General features: G+C 37.5%; 1 protein-coding gene across 1 annotated transcript in view; it reads right to left on the bottom strand.

The window, feature by feature from the left end:
• The window catches only part of LOC120184342, a 38,335-nt gene extending 11,870 nt beyond the window's left edge, over positions 1 to 26,465 (bottom strand). The window contains 17 exon segments of the mRNA XM_039188840.1: positions 1,187 to 1,215; positions 1,218 to 1,305; positions 2,087 to 2,309; positions 2,581 to 2,777; positions 2,866 to 3,488; positions 4,819 to 4,932; positions 5,014 to 5,371; positions 5,525 to 5,626; positions 5,700 to 5,966; positions 6,053 to 6,170; positions 7,102 to 7,197; positions 13,458 to 13,515; positions 13,598 to 13,670; positions 13,906 to 13,951; positions 24,129 to 24,247; positions 26,097 to 26,200; positions 26,350 to 26,465. Coding sequence (XP_039044771.1) covers positions 1,187 to 1,215; positions 1,218 to 1,305; positions 2,087 to 2,309; positions 2,581 to 2,777; positions 2,866 to 3,488; positions 4,819 to 4,932; positions 5,014 to 5,371; positions 5,525 to 5,626; positions 5,700 to 5,966; positions 6,053 to 6,170; positions 7,102 to 7,197; positions 13,458 to 13,515; positions 13,598 to 13,670; positions 13,906 to 13,951; positions 24,129 to 24,247; positions 26,097 to 26,186 — 2,601 coding nt within the window. The 5' untranslated portion in view covers positions 26,187 to 26,200; positions 26,350 to 26,465.
• Between the last annotated feature and the right edge of the window lie 1,008 nt (positions 26,466 to 27,473).

Genomic DNA, 27,473 nt, shown 5'->3' with positions numbered 1-27,473 from the left:
TTATTCCAGGGGTCGTTATGTGAACCACTTGGAAAATGAGGAATTTCGTGGTGTTTGAAGGGGGGAAGTTTGATAAGGCAGAATTCTTCTTTTTAGCAAGGTTTAGGCTTGCTTCTTGGTTCTTAGCAAAGTATAAAGATGTATCTATTCCTAAGGACTCACTCATTTCCGATCCTTCTCTTGGGGACTTGTTTTCTCTTCGCTCTACTCAGATTTCTCCTACTTTACTTTGGTCTCCTCCTCTTTGGGTTTTGTTAAATTAAACGTTGATACTGCCACTACAAGGGATTGGAAGAAAAGCAGGTTAGGAGGAGTTCTAAAAGATTCCTCAGGTTCTACTATAGGCTATTTCAAGGAAACTGCTGGTCCGGGACCTCCTATGTTGATGGAGTTAAAGGCTATTCTTATGGGGTTGTCTTTCTTTGCAAATTATCGACAGAGGATCAAGGACCGTCTGATTATAGAGAGTGATAGTAAGGTGGCAGTGGATTGGATTAAGGGGGATGATTTATGTCCTGTTGTATATGCCTTCTTGATTAAAGATATTGCTCATAGGCTTAATGCCTTGGAAGGTGTTGTTAGATGGGTTAGTAGGATAGCCAAATTAGAGGCCGATGCCTTAGCTAAAGAAGGCATAGGCTGAGTCAGTAAAGTTGTTGATGGTTGTTTAGGGTGGTGTCTGGATTTTATGTGTTTTGTAAGGGGATTACTAGTGCTGTTTTCGCTGATTTTGTGTTTTAGTTAGGGTGTTTTATGGGTGTTTTCAGCTTATTTGGTTCTGTTGGGGTGGTTTTGTCGGTTGTATTGTTGGTTGTATCTTATGTAATTTTATTGTTCAATAAAATCATAAGGCACTCTTTTCCTCCTTCCGCTGATTAAGGAGCTTCTCTGCAAACTCCATTAATCAAGAAGGGGGTTTTTAATAAGGCCTGAAATTCTTATAAAAAAAATGTTAGTAGGTATTTTGAAATTCATTACTAAATACGCAAAGAACAAATCCGTGAATTTGACAATAAACTATAAATGTTATATTTATGTGTGTGTCAATACATAATGTATACTTTTTCTGAAATCTTAGTTCCCAGAGGCAACCTACATGAAATCTTCAAAAGAGGTCAAGACCGTGCTCCATTAAAAGAACAAATAAATTAAGGATGTATCGGATCTAATTTGACAATAAACATACCTTCCACTTTGGTTTTCCCTCTGTTTCAAAGAAGCCTCCTCAACAAAAGATGTAAGCTCACTAAACATTATCTCACAAGATTCCAGATGCGAGTGCCCAAGAGCCATGGTGGCAGCATGCTAAATTATAAAGGAAAATAAGTCATTTTCAGCACTCAAGGGATGCAGTTAAGGGAGAATCAGACCCCTCTCATAATACTTTTGATATTATGCTGGATTTCAGGGTAAACTCTTCAAGAGAGAGAAATTAGATGGATATTGTTGCATCCATCATGTATGTAGACAAGTACATATCATTCAAGTATGTATTTATGGATATATGGAGGCACTCAAGAAACAATTTCCTTTGTTAGTATAAATAACAGACGCATCCTAATATTCTCATATTGCCTCCCATCAAATGTTTAAAGAAAGAAAAAAAAGAGTAGCCTTGTCTCTGTACCGAACCAAAGCAATTTGCTATCTACCATAAGAATCAAGAAAAGATGAAGCAAAATATAGGCTAGGTTTTCAGACACCAGTACACATACGAAAGCAAGAAGCTAAATTTTATTTAGTTCAAGGCATCCAATTGCAGCAACCATGAATTAAAAGGAATTTAAAATCACATAACCTAGTTAGTACATCTCTTTACCACCCCCCTTTCTCCTCCTTGTATCATTTATAGTAAAAAAGAAAAACTTACCAAAGAACAGATTGCTAATTGTGCCCATTAACCTTGACAAATCACAACCCCAAGAAACAGTATGAAGAATTGAATGGGGAAGCCATTGCATACTATCACAAGGCAGTTTACCTCATTTCTCATGTTCTAGCAGAAACAATGTCCCGTGATTATGTACTCTCGAATTTCTTGCATTCACTCTAATAAAGTAGAACGACATCATTTGTATGTACTTACTATGTGTGCTTCTGATCCAGATTTCAGAGAGGGGAAAATAAGATGGTAAAGTTCTCTTGTTGCAGCTATGCTTCCAGCTTCCCTACTATCTGGTGGGCAAGAACATACGAACATTGCATACATTAGCCACTGATCCTGTTTGTTATCTACATCTTGCGACTGATGAGCTTTTCCACCTAACTCAGCAGGGGTAATATGAGCAAGACGATGCAAAACCTCTACCCTGCCCAGTGAGATGAGTATGAGGAGGATCCATAGTTCATTAGAGTTTTAAAACTAAACCTTGAAAATTTTATATGAAAGAAAATAGAAATTAATATCCCTTCCTTTTTATTCCCACTTTAGAATAAAAAATGGACAAGACTAAAACAGTACGTTATGCTATGTTGCGAATCATTTATTCATTGGCAATTTTTACATTTTCAAAAGGAAATCACCGAAGTTCTAAATTAACCATAAAGAACTGAAACAAATAACAATTTTATCGAACGTACTTAGCATCTTGAACTGAGCTTGGGCAAAGTTTAGCAGCATATTTGACGAGTTCACTGAGACACCTTGCCCACCTGTTCTTATCAGGACTCTCAAATATTATAGATTGAAGAGTCACCTCAGGAGGAATTGCATCAGATTCTCGCTTGTAATCAAACAGACGACCAGAGTCCCAGTAACAACTCTGAACTATGTCATCCTGCAATATTTAGCTTAGTTCATAATACAGTGCAGAGAAATTACACAGAATATGACAGAAAGGAAATCATAAAATAGATGTATCCCACCCCGTGTTCTTCCAGCACATCAATTATAAATATAGGTTCAGCTTCATATCTTATATCATGATCTGGTTGCTCATGAAGTGTAAGGTCTCGTATGTCATTCCTCAAGGCACGTACACAGCGTAATAACTCCAATGCTGTGTGACGGATCTGACTGTCCACAGAGCTAAGAAAGATGAGACCAACTGCATCTATCTCTGATGCGCGAAACTCAATAGCTTCCACTGGTTGATGGAAAGAAGTGCTCTTGAATCTACTATTTTGCTGCAGCATCTGCTTTGCACCTTCTTCCAGTTTATCATCAATCAGACAAGCTCTCCAAAAACGCATAAGTTCTAACAGTCGCACCAATGATGTTTGAATCAAAAGGGGGAACTCATCAGGTAGTCGGAGGATGAAGTTGGCCATCCCTCTCATAACTGCAAAGCGACGACGGGTAAGATACCTTACAATCCGGTTCAGTACCTGAACAGCTTCCTCACGAACACCGGGATCAATGCTTATCCCATGTTGAGGTATTATTTCAGTTATCTTATCAATTCGACCAACTTCTTCAATCAGGTAAGGTATGCACTTTAGCACTGACCGGAACAAATATCCTTGGGACTTTTCCTTAGTTACAGCATCTGGAAAATATGAAATTCATATCATAAATACCATTAAATCCAGATAAGAGATAAATTGAAGCCAAAAGTGGATATCTAGCATTGCTAGCAGAAACAGATCTTGAAGCAAGTAATACAATAAATTCAATTCACAGCAGATGAGCAAAATAATAACAAACTTCTTTAGTTCTATTTGAGTATCTATGTAGGAGGTAAATCCCAATCAGAAAAATCAGTAACTGTAAATATAACTGATTTAAAATTGGTTCTCATTTTAATTTCATCAACATAGAGAGGAAGAATTCTTCAACAATAGCTAAGCCACAGATAAAGGTTCTAGACTACAAACATGATACAACAGAAGTAACTGTACCATTGAGTCTTTGATTATTTCAGTCTAAAGCAAAATTGGCCATCCCTTATATTTTCCATTTTCTACCCGAAAATATCCCTTTTCTTTTCTGTTTTCAGACTCGGCTAAAATACAGTCCAATGTAGATTCCCCTTGCATAACTGGTAACAGACTCAAACATGTAAATACGATTATAACACAACACAGACACATCAACACAGCAATTTATAAAGAGTGAAGAGACAGATACAATAGGATACAGCAATAAAAAGTATTTTTCATATATTTTATTTAAAAATATTATAGAAGCAAAAGTATTAATATTATATCAAAGGTTTAAAGATACTAATTTATACAAATTATAGAATCAAAAAATAATAATATAAACTATATAAAGTATCATCATTCTTTTATTGAACTTGAAGTATACTACACAGTTATTTAAAAAAATCTTCTAAAATAAATTATATGCTTAAAAACTTGGAGCCCTTTTACTTTCCCTGCGCATATGAAACTCTTTCTTTTACTTTTTGGTGTTGATTTAAATCTCTACTTTTTTCCTTTCATTTTCTCTTCTCTCTATGTTCTTTCCATCTCAATCTAAGCCTAATCAGCACCAAACCCAGCTGTCTACTGCTGCTGATCATCACCGGCGACCACTTTGCCAGCGACATTTTACCGATTTCAATCATTCTTTTCCATCTTGCTCTTTTATCAAGAGAGAGAGAGAGATATTTAAGAAAAAGCCTTGAGAACCCTAAATCTATTTTCAAAGTCTGTAACTTCCCATACCAAGACCCTTCCTCCACCACTCGAAATCACCTGAAATTTGATACGTTTCTATTCTCTTCTTGTTCTACCTTGTCACCAGTTCACAAGTCTAAAAGTACGAACTTCACCACTAGCTTCATCTCTTTTAACTTCACGTGTTAGGAAGCCAAATTTAAGTTAATTGAATACTGATTCAATGATAAAAAAGATTTTAGGGGAAAGGACTACCTATTGCGGTTCTTGAAGAAGTCAGAAGAGCCTGGCTGTATGTCCTATGGCAAGACCTTAAAATTGACTCAATTGCAGATTTTACTTTTGGCATGTAATGGCCAATCTCCTGACCTGCTTATACAACATAAATGGGATGAAGATTGGTATGAAACGTTTGTTATTATTTGCAGTATACAACCAGTTATCGATTACCTTTAAATATTTCCAAGCCAATCTGCTGGCTTGAAGGTGACATAACAATGGCAAGCAAAGCACGTAAACCGATAACTTTTGCTTCACTAGTGCTATCTTGCTTCAGCAATTCTAAGATCATATGGTTCATGGCAAAATCAAGGTTATGTTCTGCTATAGTCACACAGAATTCCACAAGTTTATCATGTTGTACATCCTGCGTTAGCATTCCTTTCCTCAAAATTGTTAAAAGTTGAGAAGTTACACTATCAAGGTAATCCCATATGCGATTTGGTGGCTGATTAGCTGCATGGACACTCAAGTAGAATCTCAAAACTCTATGGAGACAGTCCAAAGCCATGAAACGATGATTCTTGTCCTGCATGCAGAAGATGCTTTGTTACAGTCCAGTTGAAATGGAAACTTGTAAACAGGTAAATGGAAAAGAACAATTCGTAAAATCAACCAGGTAATTCTATGATGATTTGTCCACCCACGACACAACTATATAAATGTATAAAATAAAACTTACTCGTAGAAACTTATAGAGTTGCTCCATGTGCAAGCTTAAGTTGTTGTGGAATATTTGAGGATCACCGAGACACAGTAGAAGAGTCGCCAAAGGATAACCAACCTAAACACAAGCTGCCACGTTAAAGGAAAATCAAACAATTTAAAATTCCATGTAGATAGAATAATGCCCTTACAGCTATATGCTTGCTCTGTTTGTCCATCCAATGCATGAGATTCACTCTGATTCGTCCAACAGCTTCATACCACAGAGTGAGTGCAGGTTCTACACCAGTTGGAGGCCATTGGTTTTTCTCGCCATCTGCAAGTGGTGCTAGGATGTTGAAAAGCATGTTGCAAAGTGCATGGTGAAGCTCACTTTTTCGTTTATGTGGAGCACGAATAAAAGGGTTTGCTTTTGCCACAAAGGAGGCTGATGCATTCAATCCTCCCTCAGTCTTGACCTGGCAATTAATTATTGTTATATAATGGTCCTCATACAACTTTTCTTCAAGGGGAAAAAAGGAAGCAAATTGTTTCTTCTACATACCCCTAGCTTCAGGTAGCGCATCCCATTTATGATACTAAGTGTTTCACTTCTGACAACATTGCTGTCTATCCGACGAGAATTCAATTCCATGAAAAAACGCTCAGTTACAGAACTAAATCTAAAAGAAATGGAAGGAACAATTAATATTTATACGAATAGAATGAAGCTTAACTTTCAAGCTATGCTGCTCGAACTCTTTATTTTTCTTGGACTACCTGTATCCAACACATGGATATGGGGACTACCAAGGATCCTCCAAAAACATGGAACTCTTAGAAAAGTCTAACCATACTCGTGTCCAATACATTCATCTGACACTCCACACGAGTAATACAGCTTTCAAGACATGCCATAAAAACATTTATGCTTATTTCTGAACCAAATTTTTAACAGTAACTTAGATCTTCAAGAATTTGATAAACAAATGCATCTGGAAGCTAGAAACTATTTAAAACACAATACACCTTGTAGCAGTAAAGACTGAAGACACCTAAAAGCTATAAACGAAGGCAAAACAATCTGAAGCACGAATTCTAACATGTTAAGGAATTTACAGAATGAATTAGCAGTGGCGACCATGAAAAAAGAACCCTGATAACCATGAAATATTCATTATTCTGCTTTGTTCGCAATGAATTGATTTTGTAGTACATGAAACACCTATTGGACCTAGGTTTACATGATAGAAGGTGGTTCATTCTTTTTCCCATAAACCAGAAAACCCACTCCCAAATGTTCAAACCTAAGACCTTCAAGATAAACTCCAAGTTTTTCAAACACAAAAAGGGAATAATAATAATAAATCCTAAGGTTTAGCCAGCACGATGTCCCTTTGTAGACAATATTATTACCAATTTTTCTGTTACAGAATGTCACAACCTACGTCATATTTTTTTACCAGGTAAAGGGGGAAATAACATCATATGAGTTTTTGTTGAAAGATTTCATCATAATTAGAAATTCAGAAACCCTTTTATGGTATTTTTAACAAGTTCAAATCACAGACATTTCTATCAAATTTTAATGTCATCAAATAACAACACAGCTACCTGATCCGAGATAAAGCGCCTAGGAGTTGAGCAACTAAGTCAAGAAGGAGACTCCGCAAATCAACTAGTGAGGGATACTCAACTTGGCTAACAACCCTGCAACAAGAATTTATTTACTATATCTCATTATCCCGGCAAGATCATGCATAAGTAAATAGTTAGGGTAAATATCCATAATCTCTTAGGCAGTATTTTCGATATTAAATATTATACTATCAGTAAAGAAGCCATAGACAATTTTCTTAGGCTAATAATGAGATTGTTTTTGCCCTTTTCTTACTCAGATGAAAATGCAGCAAAGTAATGAAAAATATTTTGGTATAATTGTTTCTGTTCTTTGGGTAAGACGAGTCACCGACGCTAAGGAAGGTGGCAAGAAAATGCAACCTTTACAGAATTCAATATTTGTAACAAATATCAATAAAGCATCCATCTGAAGAAGCATATAGATGCAGCTGCATGTAAGGATTATGCCTTAATCAAATTCTCAAGTGCAAATCATATATTTGAATACTTCAATTAATAATTTCTGATGACTTGGTTGAGCAGGCCATCTGCAGATCTCTAATTTGAACTTCAATTCAGGTGCCGAGTTTTCAATCTTTTTATTATGGGCTGTTTAGGAGAATAAATCAGCCTGGAGATGAATCCTCCTTCATATCGTACTACCTACTTTCTTATTTTTTTTATTTTTTTGATAAGAATAGGAGGTCTCATTAAAAACCTCCCTCATAGTTGCCTCTTGAGAAGAGGCAACTAGCGGAAGGAGGAAAAGAGTACCTCAATATATTAATAAACCAGAATTACATACGACTATAATTTACAACATCACCCGAAATAAAATACCAAACATAACCACTAACACTAAGGACATTCAACCTATCCCCTCTTTAGCTAACTTGTCTGCCTCCCAATTACAAGCCCTAGGAATCAGCCTAACCATAATATCCCTACCAGAAATTACATCCCCAAAGAACTGAAAAACGAAGGTGCCTCAGAAGGCCTGAAAATCCAATCCACCGCAGTTTTACAATCACTTTCGAGAATAAGTCTTCCTTCAACGCCCAATCTGAATGAAGAAATAGATCAATTCCTTCTTTAATGGCTTTCAACTCAGCAAAAAGAGGACCAGGTCCGACAGGCTTAGAGAAATAGATCACGGTAGAGCCATTCGAATCTCTCAACAGACCTCCAATTCCACCCTGCAAACCATCACTTCTAACAACCCCATCCACATTGAATTTATAGAAATCAGGTGGAGGTGGATACCAGCACAAATCCTTCTTCTTCTTGTGAGAATTGACTGCTAAACCATCTGCAAGCCTTGGATCTCCTATTAATAAATCTACCTGGATGTTAGCTTTAGGAAATTTAGCTAGAAACCATTTGGCCAGCCTGAATATGCAAATGAAGAACAATGTAGAGCTCTCAAAATTCCAGTTTTCAAACACCACTAGGTTCCTAGCCTTCCAAATCGACCACATAACAACACCCGGGATGAAATTCCAAATAGAAGAAGAAGCCTTCAAAACAGACCGTGAACTAAGTAGAGACAGAGGATCTTTGGGCAGAACAGTACTAACCTCCCATAAATTGATGAACAAATTCCATAACTCCCAAGCAACAGGACAAAACATAAATAAATGGTGAATTTTTTCTTCCTCCTTTTGGCATAAGGGACATAATAACTCTTCCAGAGGAACACCTCTTTCCTTCAACTCCACTCTAACAGCTAATTTTTGGTGAGATAATTGCCATAAAAATGTTTCAACTTTTGGGGGAGCCAATCCAGACCAAACCCATTTCTTCCACTGAAAATTTCCTCCAGAGCTACGAATAAGAGCTGATCTACAGGCCTTAGCTGAGAACAAACCATCTCCACTCCCTGACCAAGTTAGAAAATCATCAACAACATCAATCAAAACAATATTATCAATCAAAGTCATTAAAGATATCCATTGATCCAATTCTCAATCGCATAAATTCCTCCTCAGACAAATATTCCAACTCCAGCAATTATTATCATAGCAGCCAAAGTCCACAACTTTCCCCGTTTTGTTAATCGATAAAGCATAAATCCTAGGAAATTGTTCTTTTAAGGTGAAATTATTAGCCCAAATGTCATTCCAGAATTCAATTGATCTACTATTCCCCACTTGGATCTTGGAATTGGACCTCAAACAATTCCCAATATCGTCCTTTTTCTCATAATTATTCAAAATTCCTCTCCATATCCATGAATCTTGCGGGTTAGCAGCCTTATTAATTTTTTTTTTGATAAACAAAAAAATTTATTTCGTGACTAAAATGAAACATTACAAGACCCATGACCCCTCTCTTGCGAATAACCCATGTATCGGTTTTCAACAAACCCTAAACTAAAACGACATCATTTTAAGGGGTTTAAATACCCCATTATAACATTTTCAGAAACCCTACTTCTCTATTTCTTTCACCCCAACCGTTTATCTTTTCTCAAACCCTCTCTTTTCAGTGTTTTCATATTAACCGAGAGAGGCGACAAAGTCCTCTCTGGCCACACCTGAACGGGGTCGATGAACCCACTTCCCCAGAAGCACTCTATTCGCCATAGACAAATCTAGGACACCCAAACCACCCTCCTCGTACGGTTGGCACACAATTTTCCAATTCACCCAATGAATCCGCTTCTTCAAGGGATCATCCCCCCAAAGGAATTTAGCCATCAGAGAATTCAACTTATGGTTAATCTTTGGAGGGATTTTGAAAATAGAAAGGAAGAAAATTGGCAAGGACGACAAAACAGACTTCACTAACACTCATTTCCCTGCCATCGATAATGATTTAGCTTTCCAGCCCTCTAATTTGCTATTGAACTTTTGCAGAACAGGTTCCCACAACAGATCCGAATTTCTGTAGGTACCTATCGGTAAACCAAGGTAGGTCATAGGAAGAGCCCCCACACCACAGCCTGCGATAGTAGCCCATTCCTTTATAACCTTCTCATCCATATTAACTCCAAATAACTTGCTCTTAGATAAATTAAGTTGGAGGCCTGACATTAAACCAAAGACCCTTAATACTCTCCTAATATTCATAATTTGAGCAGAAGAGTCCCTGCAAAAAAGTATTAAGTCATCTGCGAATTGTAGATGCGTCAAATGAAACTTATTTTCCGCCCTACCAACACTGAACCCTTCAAACAGAGCACAATCAACAACCTTAATCAACATTAGATTCAGTAATTCCCCAACAATATTGAACAACATAGGAGACAAACTGCAGCCTTGTCTAAACCCTTTCCCCATCTTGAATTCATTAGTCGGAGAACCATTGACAAGAGCAGAAATTGAAGCAGAGGAGATGCACAAATCAATCCAAGAAATCCACCTATCTCCAAAACCCATAATTCTCAGAATTCTCAACAAGATCGGCCATTCCACCGAATCATAAGCCCTTCGAAAGTCCACCTTGAAAACAACACCTTTCCTCTCTTTTTTCTCCAATCGTCAATAACTTCATTAGCCAAAAAGGCGCAGTCCAGTAGCTGCCTTCCGGGAATAAAGGCAAACTGAGACGGACTAACCAGAACATTAATAACAAACGCAAGCCTTCTAGCTAGGACTTTGGAAATTATTTTATACAAACTGCCAACTAAGCTTATCGGTCTGTAATCTTCTATACCTTCAGGATTTCTGATCTTTGGAATCAACGTTAGGAATGAATGATTGACCCCATGCTCCCAGTTCCTTCCATTATAAAAGTCTTCAACAAATTTCATAATATATGGCTTCAGAGATGGCCAAAATTTCTTAAAGAAACCCATGGTGAAACCGTCTAGCCCCGATGCTTTGGCACTATCCGAGTGGAAAACTGCCTCCCACACTTCCTGTTCTGAAAATTTAACTTCAAGAAGCTTCTTTTGATCATCTGTCAATTTAGCAAAATTCAAATCAATTTCATCCACCTCTAGAGTTGTTACCAAGTTAAAATTGTCCTTGAAATAATCAAAAACAAAGCCTCTCAACTGATCCGGGTCTGAAATAACATCCTCAGCTACCTTCAATGAAGAAATAGTGTTAAACCTATTCCTATTCAAAGCACACATGTGGAAAAACTTTGTTTCTATCCCCCTCAATACTCCATTTCACTCTTGATCTCTGTAACCAAATGCTCTCCTCCTTCCTATGCAAATTCCACAGCTCCTTCCTTGAAACAACCAGCAAGTCCCATTCTTGAAAAGAAATCCCCCCTCCCTATAGCTTCAATTCCAGACCATTAATTCTGGCTTCTAATTCAGAAATATCATCAGAAAATCCCCTGTGATTATTCCTTGGCCAATTCCTAATGGGCTGCTTAGTTCCTCTAAGCAGTGAAAACAGACCCCTACTACCAATACCCTTCCTTAGATTTGAAAATGAAGATTCCACCACCCCAACAAACCCATCTTCCTCAAGCATGTAATTATAGAACCGAAACGGCTTAGGACCCCAATTATTGCATTCTTCTACCAACAAAACTAGATTGTGATCCGAAAGGGATTTAGGAAGCATTTTTTGGATCACATTTGGGAACTGATTTAAAAATGAGCCACTAATCAAAAATCTATCCAGCCTTACCCAAGTAGGTGACTCTCTATTATTGCACCATGTAAATCGCCCCCTACTAGCAGTAGATCCATCAGATTAGATGACTAAATAAAAGACCTAAGCAGATCCATAGAGTGCCAATTCTGAGTAAACCCACATTTCTCCTCAGGATCTAGATAAGCATTAAAGTCCCCCCCAAGCAAACCAGCAAGTTGATGCTTTGAACAACACACAAAAAATCCCTAAAAAATTCCTCTTTATCAGCCTCTACTGATGGACCATACACATTGATAATGACACATTCAAAACTGCTCATCTTGAACTTCCCTGATAATGCTATAAATCTACTATTGTTAATCTGTGCACTAACCTCAAAGTAATTCTCATTCCATAAACATATTAGACCTTTTGCCGAACCATCAGCTGGAAAAAAACTACCTCTGAGCAGATTACCCCCAAGCTTTCTTGTTAATCCACTTCGACAGACATTCAATTTTGATTCCTGAAGTAATAAAATAGCCGGCTTTTCTCTAAGAACCAACCTCGACACTGCCCTGATTTTTTCAGACTTCCCAAGCCCCCTAATATTCCATGTAATCATTTTCAGTTTTGACATTTGGTTTACTAACATTCAACACCAAATTCAATCCGCAAGGTACAATCAGGAAGCCTTTCCAATCCACAACATCTCCATCTTGAAAATCTCTTCCTCTACAATTTGATTCCCCCCTTTAAAAGAAATTCCCAGCATGTTACAAACTTCCCTAGTATCTTCCGCTTCCAGCCTGGCTTGAACAAAGTCTTGAGATGGCTGAGACTTCTTCCTGACGTGTTTCACTGATTCCCTGTCCATGCTACTAGTCACTCTCCTATATACTCTATCATGAAATCTTACTTCCACTTCACCCTCCGAACATACGCTACCCGAATGACAGGGAGCAATTCTAAACCTTCTCCTGTTCATTAAATTTTTTGAACGAGAAAAGCCCTGACCAAAATTTTTGTAGAATCCAAACTGCTCTCCTTATCTAAGAATCTGCCAACCACCTCTTGGTCACCAGATACACTAGTCCTATGAATGTCCATCTGTCTATGAGAATTTAGCACAATATCCTCAAGTATACTCCGCTGCTCGATAGCCTGCTCTACAATCAATTCGACGCCCTGCTCAACTTGCACCAATTCCTTCTTCCCCCCTGAAATTATAATCACTTGCCTAGGATTATCAACTTCTACAGGGACCAAAGGATTGACTGAACTGTTATTGGGCTGAAAAATGAGTTTATCTCCAATCCTTTTTATATTATATGCAGGCCCAGAAGGACAGATTTTCATTGTAGAGTTTAAGGAAGCCTCATTAACACCTATGTTTGGCAGCTTGATAGTTGTTAGTTGTTATTAGGACTTTATTCTCTAAAATTATTGTCAGTTCTCAGATTGGTCATGTCATGATTATGCATTGTAAAGTTTCCATTGATGGCACTATCATGTATGCAATTTCTATTTTTCTTTTCAGCCCAAAATCATGTACGCAATTTCGATAATAACTCTGTATGAGAATATTTCTTAAAATTTTAAAGGTGGTTGACCTATTGAAATTTCAAAAAAAAATCAACTTCTCAAATCGAAACCCAATATTTGAATACAGGAATGATCATAAATATAATACTGACAGTTAACACACAAATGCCTAGAATTTGTATATAAAACTTTAAGGCACTGACAAAGCACATAATGAAATCCAGAAATTTGATTTAAGCAGGCCAAGGTTTGTCAGAGCATCCTTACCTATCGGCATTAATTAGCCAATCAAAAACAAAATTTTCAAGACCAGACCAAAGCTTCTCTGCAAAGAGAGCATAGCATGTCATTGAATTCTGAGAAAAACAAATAAAACCACATAAGCAAAAACATGGAAATGAACACACCAGTAAGTCCCTCTTGTGGACAGCACTCAACAAAGCGAATACAAGCTGAGCAAAATATGCACTCCACAGCAAGCTGCTCCCATGGAATGGCAACAACAAAAGCATGGTGACTTAAGCAAAATACTTAAAGTTGTTCATCAATTTCAGAAAAACTAAAAGTTAACTATTGTATTGTAGGTTTCTACCACTCATTTTCAGCTACTTTCAACACATATTTCATTTTTGTTTTCCTCTTTCCTTTGTTATATTAAGAAAGGCCATGTTCACAAGCCATTGAATATAAAAACGAACTATTGGTACATGCAAACCTTTCTTTGGAATGTAGATGCATCATTTGCACCCTTTGGAGATTCACTACAACCAAGAACCCAAAAGCAAAAGTAAGAAAATGAACCCCAAGAGTGGTAAAACAATTCAACTTTATGAACAAGTACGTTTAGCATTACCTTCTAGTGACATTATTAGTAAGGATTACTAACAGCAGTTCTTAATAACAAATAAACCATTGGGATATACCCATGATAACGGACCCTTTCATTGTTTGAAAATTCAATAAGATAGAAACAAATTGAGAAATTGAAACTTGTAGTGTACATTAATTGCAACTTTGAAGTAGCAGTCTAATCTCCATAAGAAGATTTTTCGGTTTGTCTTTTAAATTAAACTTTAAGTGATGGTTAAAATCAGTGTATTTTATCAATAATAATTTTTCACGGTAAAAAAATGGTAAGCGAAAAGTCAGTTCAAGGGTCTCCCTACTGGAGCCCCTTTGTCTGCTTTTGTTGATAATCTGAGTAAAAGAGTTAGTAGGAGTGCTTTGTGGGAACGTTTCAAGATCCATGGAAAGGTTGATAAGGTGTTTATTCCCATTGCCAATAAGAGACCAAAGTACAAAGGATTCACCGTTTGCATTTGTTCACTTCAAGAGTCAGGAGGATCTTTTGCAAGCAGTAGCAAAGGTAGATAATGCGATGATTGATGGGAGGAGAGTTTCGGTTAGGGTGGCGAAGTACCAGAAATCAGCAAGTGGGAAGAATCAGATTGGTTCAGACAATGAAGGGGCTAAGAAGAGGGTGGCGACTCAAACAAAGAGCTTTGGAGGAAAAGGCATGGTGTTTAATAAGTTTCATGATGGGAGCTCTTATCGTGATAACTGATGGGAAATAAGTGATTACCAGTAGGGGCATTTAACAGGTTGACGAGTGGCAGAGTAGTTTCGAAGGATCCCTACTATGTTTTCATCCCGTGAAGGAAAGGTACTGGTTAAAGAGGTTGTTGACTGACATTCATAAACAATCGTATGATGTGGAACTAATTCAGAGAGCTCTGCACAGTGAAGGTATAAATGCAAAATGGCGAGATGAAAGCTCTGAAAGAAAAAGCTTTGGAGTTAAATTTCTGATTCGACTGGTTGAGGCCAGTTTCCACGGAAGGGGGTGTCCCTTTGGCGTTTTGCGAAGTGTCTTTAATTGGATTACCTATGAATTGCTGGAATGAAGTCTTCTTCTCCAGCTTGGCTTCACGGTGGGGGGAGTTAGTGGAGATCAAGAAGGAAACACCGTTGAAGTTGGATTGCAAAGTAGCGCAGATGGTTATTAGGGCGGCCAGTCCGTTTGATTTCCCATAATTGATTTCCATCAACACTAATGGTAGGTTGTATGTGATAAAGATTAAAGTAGAGTTGTCGGTTAATGGATATTATGAGGTATTGAATGGAGAAAGTGAAGGAGAATTTTCTGATGAATGGGAGGATGGATCACCAGAGAACCAGTATGACGATGAGGGGATCTTCAGGGATGGGGAAATCTAAGAGGCAGGAGAGAAGTCCAACGAGAGAGGGGAGACTTCGGCTCAAGAGCTTTTGACAGGTGGCATGAAGGTTTTCGTTCCTGGAGTTAATGAGGCAACAGATTTGAAGCAATTTAAATTGGTGGATTGCAGTCCCTATGCATCAGAGTTTGTCGGGAATAAATGATGAAAATTATGGATGAATTAGAGGAATTAATATCGGGCCAGATAGGCCCAATTCTGCTCGGGAAAATATGTTCAATACGCGGGCTGATCTAGGAACCAACAAAGCCAGATCTGTCCAGCTTGGATCTCATAGGAGATGCAGGTCCTTGGATTCTCTAAGCAGAAATGGAAACCGAATTGATTCTCAAAATAATAATAATAAATGGGGCGAGGAGGCAGTTTCCCCGTCAAGGTCCTCTTTCCAGAGAATGGGTCCTTCTCCAAATCGTGGTCGCACTCTAGAAAGGAGAGCGCAATCAATAGAATCGGGAGCGAATTTTCAATAGTTTATAGTAGAAGCAAAGGAAGGGGAAATTCGAGAGGGGAAAAGAAGGATCAATCGAAGACTTCAAGCCATTGTTTAGACGAGGAGGAAGAAGTCCGGGCAAGCTGGGAAGTTTTGATGGGTGTAACCTTTCGAGGAGGCAAAAAAGCTTTTATGAAAAAGGTGAATTCTATGATTGAGGAGAGGAGGAAGGTGGCGGAATCTGATTTCCTGTGGTTATTAGGTAATTTTCTTTCTTCCTATGTCAAGTTTAAGTATTTTAGCGTGGAATGTGAGGGTTTGGGGAGAAGAGAAAAATCAAGGGTTGTGAGAAATATTATTATAGGGAGAATCAAAGGTAGAGAATGTCAATTTTTCCTTGCTAAGGAGATTAGGAGGGAATATTTTGAGCGGGTATGTGGCATTTCCTGCGGTTGAGTCAACAGGGAGATTGATAACTCTATGGGACGAAAGCAAAATGGAGGTGATCGAATGTGTTCAAGAGAGGTTTATTACAGTTAAAGGTAATCTAAAAGAGTTATCTGTTAAATGTTGGTTTATTAATGTGTATGGGCCATCAGTGGATTCGGAGAAAGAATCTTTCTTTAAGGCGTTGTTGTTGTTCAATTTAGGAAGTGAATTGTTACATTTAATGTTGGTGAAAGCAATGGACAAAGGGTGGTTTTCGGGTTTTGAATTAGGCTCGAAGGATTGTTCTTTCATGTTATCACATTTGCAATTTGCGGATGACATAATAATTTTTAGCAAGGCTTCAACTCATGATTTGGTGAATATTAGAAGGGTGCTTTTAATTTATGAATTGTTGGTGGGGCTGAAGTTGAATATGAATAAGAGCAGAATTTTTGGAATCAATGTGGGGAGGAGTTAGCTTCTTGGGCCAAGGAAATAGGGTGTGAAAGAGAAGCTTTTCCATCGGAGTACTTAGGTCTACCGTTAGGGGCTAAGAGGAATTCTTTTTCCTTGTGGGAACCGGTTGTAGAAAAATTTTATAACAATTTGGCTGGTTGGAAGGCCAAGTCTCTGTCATTGGCTGGAAGGGCAGTATTGGTCAAATCAGTGTTGTGCTCTCTTCCAATTTATTACCTTTCTATTTTTCGGATCCCTATTAGTGTTCTCAACAAATTAAATTTATCATGGCATCTTTTCTATGGGGGGATCGACAGAAAAAAAAAACATCCATTGGGTCAAATGGGAATTGGTGTGTAAGCCAAAGAAGTTGGGGGTTTGGGGATTCCGAATCTGTTGCTTTTAAACAGGGCTCTTATGGAGAAATGGGTGTGGAAATTTGCTGCAGAAAAAGCCTCTTGGCGGAAAGCAGTGGTCTGTTGTGTAAACAATATGGATCCAAATTCAATGATGATCCGGAATACTTGGACAGCACGTACTTCTTGGATTTGGAGAGGAGTTGTTAAGAACTTCTTTTCAAGTGATGCATTTGGGGATTGTTTTAGGAAAAATTTGTGTTAGAGCTGGAAATGGAGAAACAATGCAGTTTTGGCATGATGAATGGTTGGGTTCGGTTCCTCTAAAGGATAGGTTTCCAAGGTTATTTGCTCTATCGAATAACAAAGGGGGAAGGTTGCAAAATTCAGATTGTATAATGATTCGGGTGGGGTCTGGGATATTCAAACAAGAAGGAATTTGGTGGATTGGGGGGTTGAGCAGTGGTTGCAACTTATCTCTCTCTTGAACAATTCTTCATTGTCATTAGTAGAGGATGATTGTTGGATTTGGTTGGGAACTGGTGAGGGTTGTTTTACAGCAAAATCATGCATGCAATTGTATTTTGATAGAGAGGGTAATGATGAAGTAGAAGGTAATTGGGAAAGATATGTTTGGAAGGCGGTAGCTCCACCACGAGTGGAAACCTTTGTTTGGCAACTTGCTCATCATAGAGTAGCGGTGAAGGAGTTGTTGCTGAAGAGATGAGTTACAGGGGTGGAAGACACTGTGTGCTCTTTGTGCAGGAAGTGCAATGAGTCGGTCTCACATTTGTTTCTGCACTGTGATGTGGTGTGGGATTTGTGGGCTAAGTTTTTAAAGTACTGGAATGTTTGCTTTGTGGTTCCTGCTAAGTTGATGGAATTCTTGATTGCGTGGGATGTGCTTGTTCCGAGATCTATCATATGGAAGTTTATCCCTAGGGCTGTGCTGTGGTTGGTTTGGAAATGTAGGAATGAGGTGATTTTTCAGCAAGGGAAGGTTGATTCTGCGCTGTTGTTCTTCATTACAAGATTCAGAATTGTTTCTTGGTTTGGAACTTCATTTAAGGACGTCCATGTTCCTTTCGATTCCTTGATGGGGAATTTACAACTAGCAGATTTGAATGGTAATCTGAAAAAGAGGTCTCCTCCTCCTTATAGGTGGAGTCCTCCTCCGGAAGGGTTCTTAAAAGTAAATGTAGATGTAGATGGTGCAATGGTCAAAGGTTGGGATAAGGGTGGAATAGGTGGATTGATTAGGGATGTTAGTGGTTCGGTGCTTGGGTTGTTTTTAGAGAAGGTAGGGGTAGGTCCTCCTTTACTTGCAGAGTTTTTGGCGATCAAAAGAGGGTTGAATCTTATCGAGGAAGTTGGTTACATTCCAAGTCAGAGGATTATTTTGGAATCAGATTCTACTAATGCTCTAAAGTGGATTAAAAATCCGAACCTTAGTACTTCTTTGTTCAAATCCTTGGTGAGAGATATAGCTACTCGTGTGGAAAGGAAGGGTATTATCACAAGGCATATTTCGAGAGCTGCAAATTGGGAAGCGGATGAATTAGCAAAAGCTGGTATATGTTGATTTTTGGGTTTCTGTTGTGGTTAAAGGTGCTTTGGTTAAAGGTGTTATACCTTGGTTATGAGGGTGCGTTATGTATTCAGAGTTATGGATTAAAGGTTATGTTAGTAGTTAGTCATGAAGGTGTGGAGGTGTATTATTGTTCTCATTAATAAAAGTTAGAGGAACTCTTTTCTTCCTTCCTATGTCCTTCATGTTATGTTTATAACATGTAGGATATGAAGGGGTTTTTAATGAGGCATTATTTTATCAAAAAAAAGGTGGTGTTGTCTTTTGTGTTGCAATTGGATGGTCCCATTTGTTTGGGAGGTGACCTCAATGCATATTTGTCACAAGAAGAGAAAATGGGGAGAGGTCAGAATAGGTTCTTGATGAGAATCTTTAATGAGTTTGTGCATAGGGCTAGTCTGAATGATCTCCCTTTGACGGGTGGTAACTTCACTAGGTGTAACAGGGAAATTCCTACTTTTGTTAGATTGGACAAATTTCTGGTAGATTCAAATTTCTTGTCATTGTTTCCAATGCTAAATCAGAGTCTATTCCTGAGATCTTTAAATTTTTTTTTATAGGAATAGGAGGTCTCATTAAAAACCTCCCTCTTAGTGGACCTTACCCGTAAGGTAAGGCCCAACTAGCGGAAGGAGGAAAAGAGTACCTTAATTTATTAATGAAAACCAAGTTACATAAGACTTAAAAACACTTATACATACAACATAAGACCTCACACGCTCCTCTAGCTTCAAAGCTCAGAAACAGACACCAACTGCAACAGACAAAATAATCACCCGATCCCCTCTTTTGCTAGCTTGTCAGCCTCGCAATTACAAGACCTTGGAATCTACCTGACAATAAAATTTCTAAAAGAAACAATAGATACAATTTCGTTAACAAAATTTGAAAGGGGAAGAGAAACCAAAGCTTGATCTTTGATCCAATCCACAACAAGCTTGCAATCACATTCAATAATGAGTCTGCCCTTGAACAACCATTCTGAAGAAACAAAGATATCAATGCCTCTTTTTACAGCTTTCAATTATGCTAAATAGGGATGAGAAGGACCAACATTTTCTGAAAAAGAGATAAGTGTAACCCGATTCCAATCCCTGAGAAGACCCCCTATTCCAGTAACTCTCCCAACTCTACTAAAAGCCCCATCCACATTCAATTTAAAAAAATCTACTGGAGGAGGAATCCACCCGCACCCAGATCTGAGTATTTCCTTAGAAGCAGAGATACTATCTGCCAAGAAAGGATCACCAATTAAAGAATTCACCTTTTTTTTTTTGATAGAAATTGGATAGGCCTCGTTAAAGAATTCACCTTAATATAGGAAAGAGGATATTTTGCTAGAAACCATCTTGCTAGCCTTAAGCGAACAGTGAAAAACAGTGAAAGCTTGTCTATTTTACCATTATCAAAGATAATTTCATTTCTGATTCTCCAAATTGACCATAGCACTACGCCCGGAATAAACTTCCAAATAACCGAAGAAGGCCTCAAATCAGACCAAGAACCAAGTAAGGAAGGAGGGTCAAATGGAAAAGCTAGACTAATACCCCAATAACAAATTAATTTATTCCACAGCTCCCACGAAACATGACAGAACAAAAAAAGATGTTGGACTGATTCATCACATAGGTTGCACAAAGGGCAGAGAGTATTATCCCCTATAGTAACCCCATTTTCATCAATTCCATTCTAACAACTTTTTGATGAGATAGCTGCCAAAGGAAAGTCTCCACTCTAGGAGGGACTAATCCCAGCCAAACATAGTTTCTCCACTGAAATGTATCCTCATAAACTGTCTCTAGAGATTTCCTGCACTCTTTGACAGAAAACAGCCCGTCCCCCAAGCCATCCCACAGCAGGCAATCCTCCAAAGATTCAATAAGTTTAATGTCTTTAAGGCTGTTCAATAACTCAACCAACTGCAACACTTCCCAATCACATAGATTTCTCCTCGTTTTAATATTCCACTCCCATCTATTCAAGTCAAAACTACCAAAATCAGCCACGTTGCCACCTTTGTTAGTAGAAAGTGCAAAAATCCTAGGAAAAAGAATTTTTAATGGACAATCCCCAAGCCAAGTATCCTTACAAAAAGAGACAGATTTTCCATTCCCTATTTGTATTTTTGCATGAGATCTAAGGCACCCTCCAATGAAGTCATTCTTTGAGAAGTTATTGACGATTCCCCTCCAAATCCACGAGTCTTTATGAGATAGGGCCTTAGTGATATTCAAGGACTGACAAACTCACATTATGTTTACTACAAAAGAATTTCTTCCATATCGAGTCTTTCTCATTTGCAAACTTCCATACCCATTTCCCCAACAACACTCGATTGGTAAGATTCAAATCAACAACTCCTAAACCTCCACCACTCAACGGCTTACAAATCTTTTTCCAACTGACCCAATGCATTCTCTTCTTCTCGCCCCCTCCACCCCAAAGAAAATTCGACATCAAAGAATTGAACTATTGAGAAATAGTAGATGACATCTTGAAAATAGATAGGTAAAAAATGGGTAAAGATGAAAGTACCGACTTTATAAGCACCAATCTGCCAGCCATGGATAAAGATGAAGCTTTCCACCCCGCCAATTTTCTACTAAAATTCTCTATAACCGGCTCCCACAACTTCTCTGAATTCTTTTTTGCACCCAAAGGAAGGCCTAAATAAACTGTCGAGAAAGAACCAACATATCTTTATATGACCATAATGCAATTAGTCTGGAAAGTAAAGGTTTGGATTGGGGGCCGAAACCATTTAGATTGTTCAATTATTTGCTATAGGAGGAAGCGTTCAAAGAAAGAATGGTGGAGGAATTTCAGAAAGCGAGGATGGGCAGTAGAAGAAAAGGATTTCCAGTATACTAAAATGTTCTAAAGCGATAATCAAGGAGTGGACTAAATCCAGTTTTAGCAAAATGCAAGGATCCATCTCGGAATTGGAAAAATACATACATGATTCGGAACTCAACATGCAGCAAGGGTCCTCTTCTATCTCTATGGAGTCTTTGGGTATGGCTAGAAGGAAGCTTTGGGATCTATACAAAAAAGAAGAGATGGTTTGGCTGCAGAAATCACGTGTGAAATGGTGTTTGGATGGCGATCGCAACACTAGATTTTTTCATATATGTGTTGTGAATAGAGGAAGGGTGAACGCTATTAAAGCGCTGAAAGTGGGTGGTCAGTTATCGACGGATCCTGAAGTTATAAAATCAAATGTAGTAAATTTTTCAAAGAAACTTATAATAAGAATCCTACAGTTGAGGTAGAGGTACTGGATTTCAATTTCTCCAAGATTTCAGAGCATAATTCGTTTTTGGAAAGACCATTCTTACAGGAAGAAGTTTGGGATGCAATATCGTTATCGGATAGTAATAAGGCTCCAGGGCCGGATGGATTGACAACGAGATTTTTTAAAAAGTTCTGGTCAAACTTAAAAGAGGACATCTTGAGGTTTCTCAGTGACTTCTAATGTGGGAAAAAGTTGGGACAAAGGGGTAAATCACTCTTTCATTACCTTTATCCCGAAAAAGAAGAATTCGAAAAGTATTGAGAACTTTAGACTGATTAGCCTAGTGGGAGGGCTTTATAAGATTTTGTCAAAGGTGTTATCTAGGAGATTACGAAAATGTATGGATGCGGTAATTGGCCCTTCCCAATTTGCTTTCATTCCGAGAAGGCATATTATGGATTGTTCGTTTATTGTGAACGAGGGGATTGATGGTTGGAGAAGGAAAGGCCTCGAAGGAATAGTGGTTAAGGTTGACTTCAAAAGAGCTATGACTCAATTGATTGGAACTTATTACTGAAAATCATGGACTGCTTGGGGTTTGGACAGAGGTGGAGATCTTGGATGAAAATGTTCATGTCTACGACTTCAATCTCGGTCCTAGTGTCCTTCAGATGAGTTTCGGATCGTGAGGGGTCTTCAAGAGGGATGCTCTCTTTCTCCTCTCCTTTTTAATTTGGTCGGTGAATTATTGAATTTGATGTTGTCAAAAATTGCGATATTAGACTTGTTTAGAGGTTTTGAGATTGAAAGTCAAGGTAATTCCTTTGAGCTCTCTCACCTCCAATTTGCAGATGACTTATTAATTTTTTGTAATGCTTCGATCGAAGAGCTGAAGAATGTGAGAAGGGTGCTTCTGATCTTTGAGATAATGTCTGGATTGCAAATTAATCTATCCAAGGGCAGGTTATTTGGAATCAACGTGAATGAAGGGGTCATTAGTGAATGGGCTACTACAATAGGGTGCACAGTGGGCTCATTCCCAACAGATTATTTGAGGTTACCTCTTGGGGCGAAGAAAAATTCAGTATCATTATAGGACCCGATTATTCAAAAGTTCTACAAGAAATTGGCTAGGTGGAATGCAGCTTCACTGTCTATTGCTGGTAGAGTTGTGTTGATAAAATCTGTTTTTTGCTCCCTATCGATATATTTCATGTCAATTTTTAGAATGTCAATCTGTTATGAAAGAGGCTTAATTCAATTATGGCAAATTTTCTTTGGGGGATTCGGTAGCTAAAAGTAGAATTCATTGGGTAAATTGGTCTACCGCTTGCAAGCCTAAGGCTTTGGGAGGGCTTGGGGTTCCAAATTTAGAGCTTATGAACATAGCGTTATTGGGAAAATGGACGTGGAAATTTGCTAATGAGAAAAACTTCTAGTGGAAAAGGATTATTTGTTGTAATAACAAAATTGATCCGAATTCAATAGGGATGGAAAATTCGGCCTCTCACAAAGCATCTTGGATATGGAAAGGTGTCGTTAAGAATTGTTGTTCGGATGATGATTTTGGGGTATGTTTGGGAAGTAACTTTATAATGAAGGTGGGCAATGGGGACTCAATTATGTTCTGGCATGATGCTTGGCTGGATGGAGTTCCATTGAAAAGACGGTTCCCTAGATTGTTCATTCTATCGAATAACAAGGAGGGGAAGATTGTCAATTTCAGGAAATCAAACTCGTTAGGCTGTTTTTGAGACATTTCTATGAGAAGAAATCTTGCAGATTGGGAGATGTTGCAATGGAATGAACTCTTCTTGTACTTGGTATTTATGCAATAATATTTTAAGACACTCTTTTCCTCCTTTCAATGTTCGTTGAGGCACTTTTGTTGCTTGACGGATATGAAGGGGATTTTTAATGAGGACTTCCTATTTAAAAAAAAAATCAGTGTATTTTACACAAGGAATTATTTATTGATTTATTGAAGTTCGATAACAAAAACTGAATCTTCTCTTATATTTAGAACCACCAAGAAACCTTCTCAACCTCTAGTGTTCTCTCTTCATTATCATCAAATATTTGTGTGATAAAAAATGATAGGAGACGATATTTGCAAGACAAGAGATTACAACAACTAAAGGCACATTGACAATAAGAGTTTTTCAGAAAGGATAAAATGGCAGAAGACAAAGAAGCAAATGATTCACCTTTCTCGCCATCTTAGAAGAGCCTCTAGAAGAGGAACAGGAGTATGACGTGCAACCATAGCCAAGGAACCTAATACTTGCTCATAAGCAGGGTCAGAAGGTCGAAGATACTGTCCATCCTGTAAATTCAACAGAAAAAAGAACATACCTATATTGAGATAGACGCCAATCCAAAAGGGGAAATCGCAGTACATTAGTTAAAAAAATATAGACCACAAAATTCATGCATAATGGTATATTTTAGCAATAGGTTATTGCTAAAGTTTTTTTTTTATAGGAATGTAAGGCCTCGTTAAAAACCCCCTTCTTGATTAAGGAGCTTGATAATAAGCTCCTTAATCAGCGAAAGGAGGAAAAGAGTGCCTTGAATTTTATTAATAATGGAAAAATTACATAAGATACAACCATTACACCAATAACAGTACATAAATCTTAAAAACATCCCCTGGCTTAAAAGCCTTTACAATACATCAGACTTAAAAACACCCCCTGCCATAAAAACCTTCACAATAGATTAGAAAACCATGGTTGACTCCTTGCAATCAACCTATCCCACTCTTAGCTAAATTGTCTGCCTCCCCATTGCACGCTCATGGGATCCACCTCACTGAATGTACCTTACCAAATGATAAGAGTCGAAATCTGATAGACTATAGACATTAAGAAAACAGGAGCTAAACCTGGGGCCTGAATCCATTCTACTGTCGATTTACAATCATTCTCGACAATCAACCTACCCACTGCTTCCCAACGTGATGATAAAAATAAATCAATGCCTCTTTTAATAGCCTTTAACTCCACAAGTGGAGGATTTCCTTGAGCAACTTTCTCTGAAAAAGCCAACAATCTCTTAAAATACCTCCAATCCCACCACCCAAGCCATCACTCCTAACAGCTCCATCAACATTCATCTTAAGAAAATCTACTGGGGGAGGAATCCATCTTATGACATGACACTCTTTACGTTTTGATAGAGAAAACCCATCTGCTAGACATGGATTACCAATCAGCACATCCTCCTGTATCGATATCTTAGGAAGCTTGGCTAGGAACCATTTAGACAGCCTGAATCTGACAATGAAGAATAAAGACAACCTATCAAGAGAAGATAAAAATAAAAAAAATTCTGACCTGTATTGCTAGTTTCCTTGTTCCTATTGGCTGTACACTGTCTTAGTATATAAGTACATAGGCATGTATCATTGTTTAAACAGAAGTCAATAAAAATAATCTATGTTTCCACATGGTATCAGCAAAACTTGCTTCTTGGGAATTCTATTTTCATCATTTACATAAGATTTTTCATCCCCCTTTTTCTAAACAAGTTTAACCAAACTTCTACAGAATTTTAGGCAGAAGACCTCTACCAAATTGAAAGCTTCTGGATCACCTTGTCAAATAAATAGTTGGCATATTAGAAAATTCACGACCTTCATCAAGCCACAAAGCAAATCACTTGGTAACCAAAGTCAAACTGCTTCTAATTCAACATCAACTTTAAGCATGACAGTATAATGCTGAAGCTATAGAAATTTTATAACTAGTCAACCCTTTACTCAAATGAGTAGCTCCTGATCGAAACCCATCTTACTAAGCACTAAAGTATTCTATCAGCTGAAGAACTTCTTAATTAACGGTATATTATTTACAAAGCAAAATCTCTACATGTTCAAAGTTTTCCATTTACACAACAAAATCTACTTCTCTTAACCATCATTTAATATTCAAATCCACCCTAGCAGGTGTATACTCTGCTATACTCGATACAACTTCAGCTACACAGAATTTTTACGATTTATCAATATTGGACAAACTTTACTTCATTTAATTAGTTAAAAGAGGAAAAAGACTTGCAGACACTTTTTCCATGCTTAAAAACATGATATTGCTACCAACTTCAAGTAAATGAAAGGTTATAACAACAGAACAAAACTAAGAATAAATTAATAGCAAATTAGAGAACAAAACCTGAGCCTGAGCCGTTTCAATGCGGCGCCGAGCGAGAGGAAGAAACCGCTGCAGCAACGCATCCACAATGGCAGCACTTCCAGACTTCATTTCTTTCTCGCTTTCTTTTCAAATCACAAAATCCCGAAACATGGAAGCTTTAGGGCCAAAACAACGATTTATGCATAAAAAATTGAAATTGAAGATTCTTCTAGCAAAATCATGTAGGACAATTGATGCGTTCAAATTCGGAAAGAAGAAGCGGAAGTAATACCTGAAATTAGGGTTTTACTAAATCATAAGACATTGAAGCCTCGGGGAGAGAGATAGCTGAGGAAGATCCGAGTCTCGCCGGGTTTTTTTTTCCTTTTCTTTTTGCTGATCGACGATCAACGAAGATAAGTTGGCTTTGTAATGTAATCGTTATAATAGCATTAAAAATGATTATTACCGGAAAAAAGAAAATTACGAGATTAAAAAAACAATATTACAGGAATTAATAGTAGCTGTCTCTGGGTTTTTAATTGTTTTGGGTATAATATCAATTTGATGCTTCTACTTTAATAAAATATTAAATACGGTATTTGTACATTTAAAATATACAATATGATACATATCTTTAAACCAAATATTTAATATGGTACCCATATTTTTAAAAAAACGTTTGACGAGGTTCCTGTGCTTTTAAAATATCCTATATGGTACATATAATTTGTCAAAATATCTTATACGATACTTAAATTATCAGTTTGTGTATTGTTATATTACTTAAGTTAATATTATTAGTATGTGTGGTATCCTAACTATCATTTTATGTACTATTTTTGCTATTTGGGTTAATATTATTAGTAGGTGCCAAATTAGTCAATAAAAATTTATAGGTATTATAATAATACATAAAATGATAGTTTAAATATTCTGCACGAACTAAACGACCTCAACAGTTAAGATTTTGTTGTTATTCCTTGAGATTTCAGATTTGAGCACTACATATGACGGGAATATGAGCCTTCATTGTCAAAGAGGTGAAAGTCGTTGAACATATGCTACCTTTTATATTCACCCTAGATTTATCAATATATATATATATATATATATATATATATATATATTTGAGAAAAGTCGAGGCCAATCAGATTCAAAGTTGGATCCAAGCCCAAACTCTTATTAAATTTCAAGTAGCAAGATCAAAGGAGAAAAGCAAGGCGAACTATAATTATTTATGAATTATATAACAAATGTGAGTTCTCCTCTTTCTTCTTCTTTTTTTTCATTTTTTTTTTTGCTTTGGTTTTGATGGGTTCCCCAATTTTTTTTGTAGTTGCATGCTTGTATATATAATAATAGTGGCGTCCTTGAGATGAGTATTTGGTGAGGAAAACGTATGAGTTTTGCAGG

The sequence above is a fragment of the Hibiscus syriacus genome, unplaced genomic scaffold, assembly GCF_006381635.1.
Source record: "Hibiscus syriacus cultivar Baekdansim isolate YM2019G1 unplaced genomic scaffold, ASM638163v2 tig00112864_pilon, whole genome shotgun sequence".
Classification (NCBI taxonomy): Eukaryota; Viridiplantae; Streptophyta; class Magnoliopsida; order Malvales; family Malvaceae; genus Hibiscus; species Hibiscus syriacus.
The sequence above is the reverse complement of the archived record's forward strand: the minus strand, read 5'-3'. Positions and strand labels throughout refer to the sequence as shown.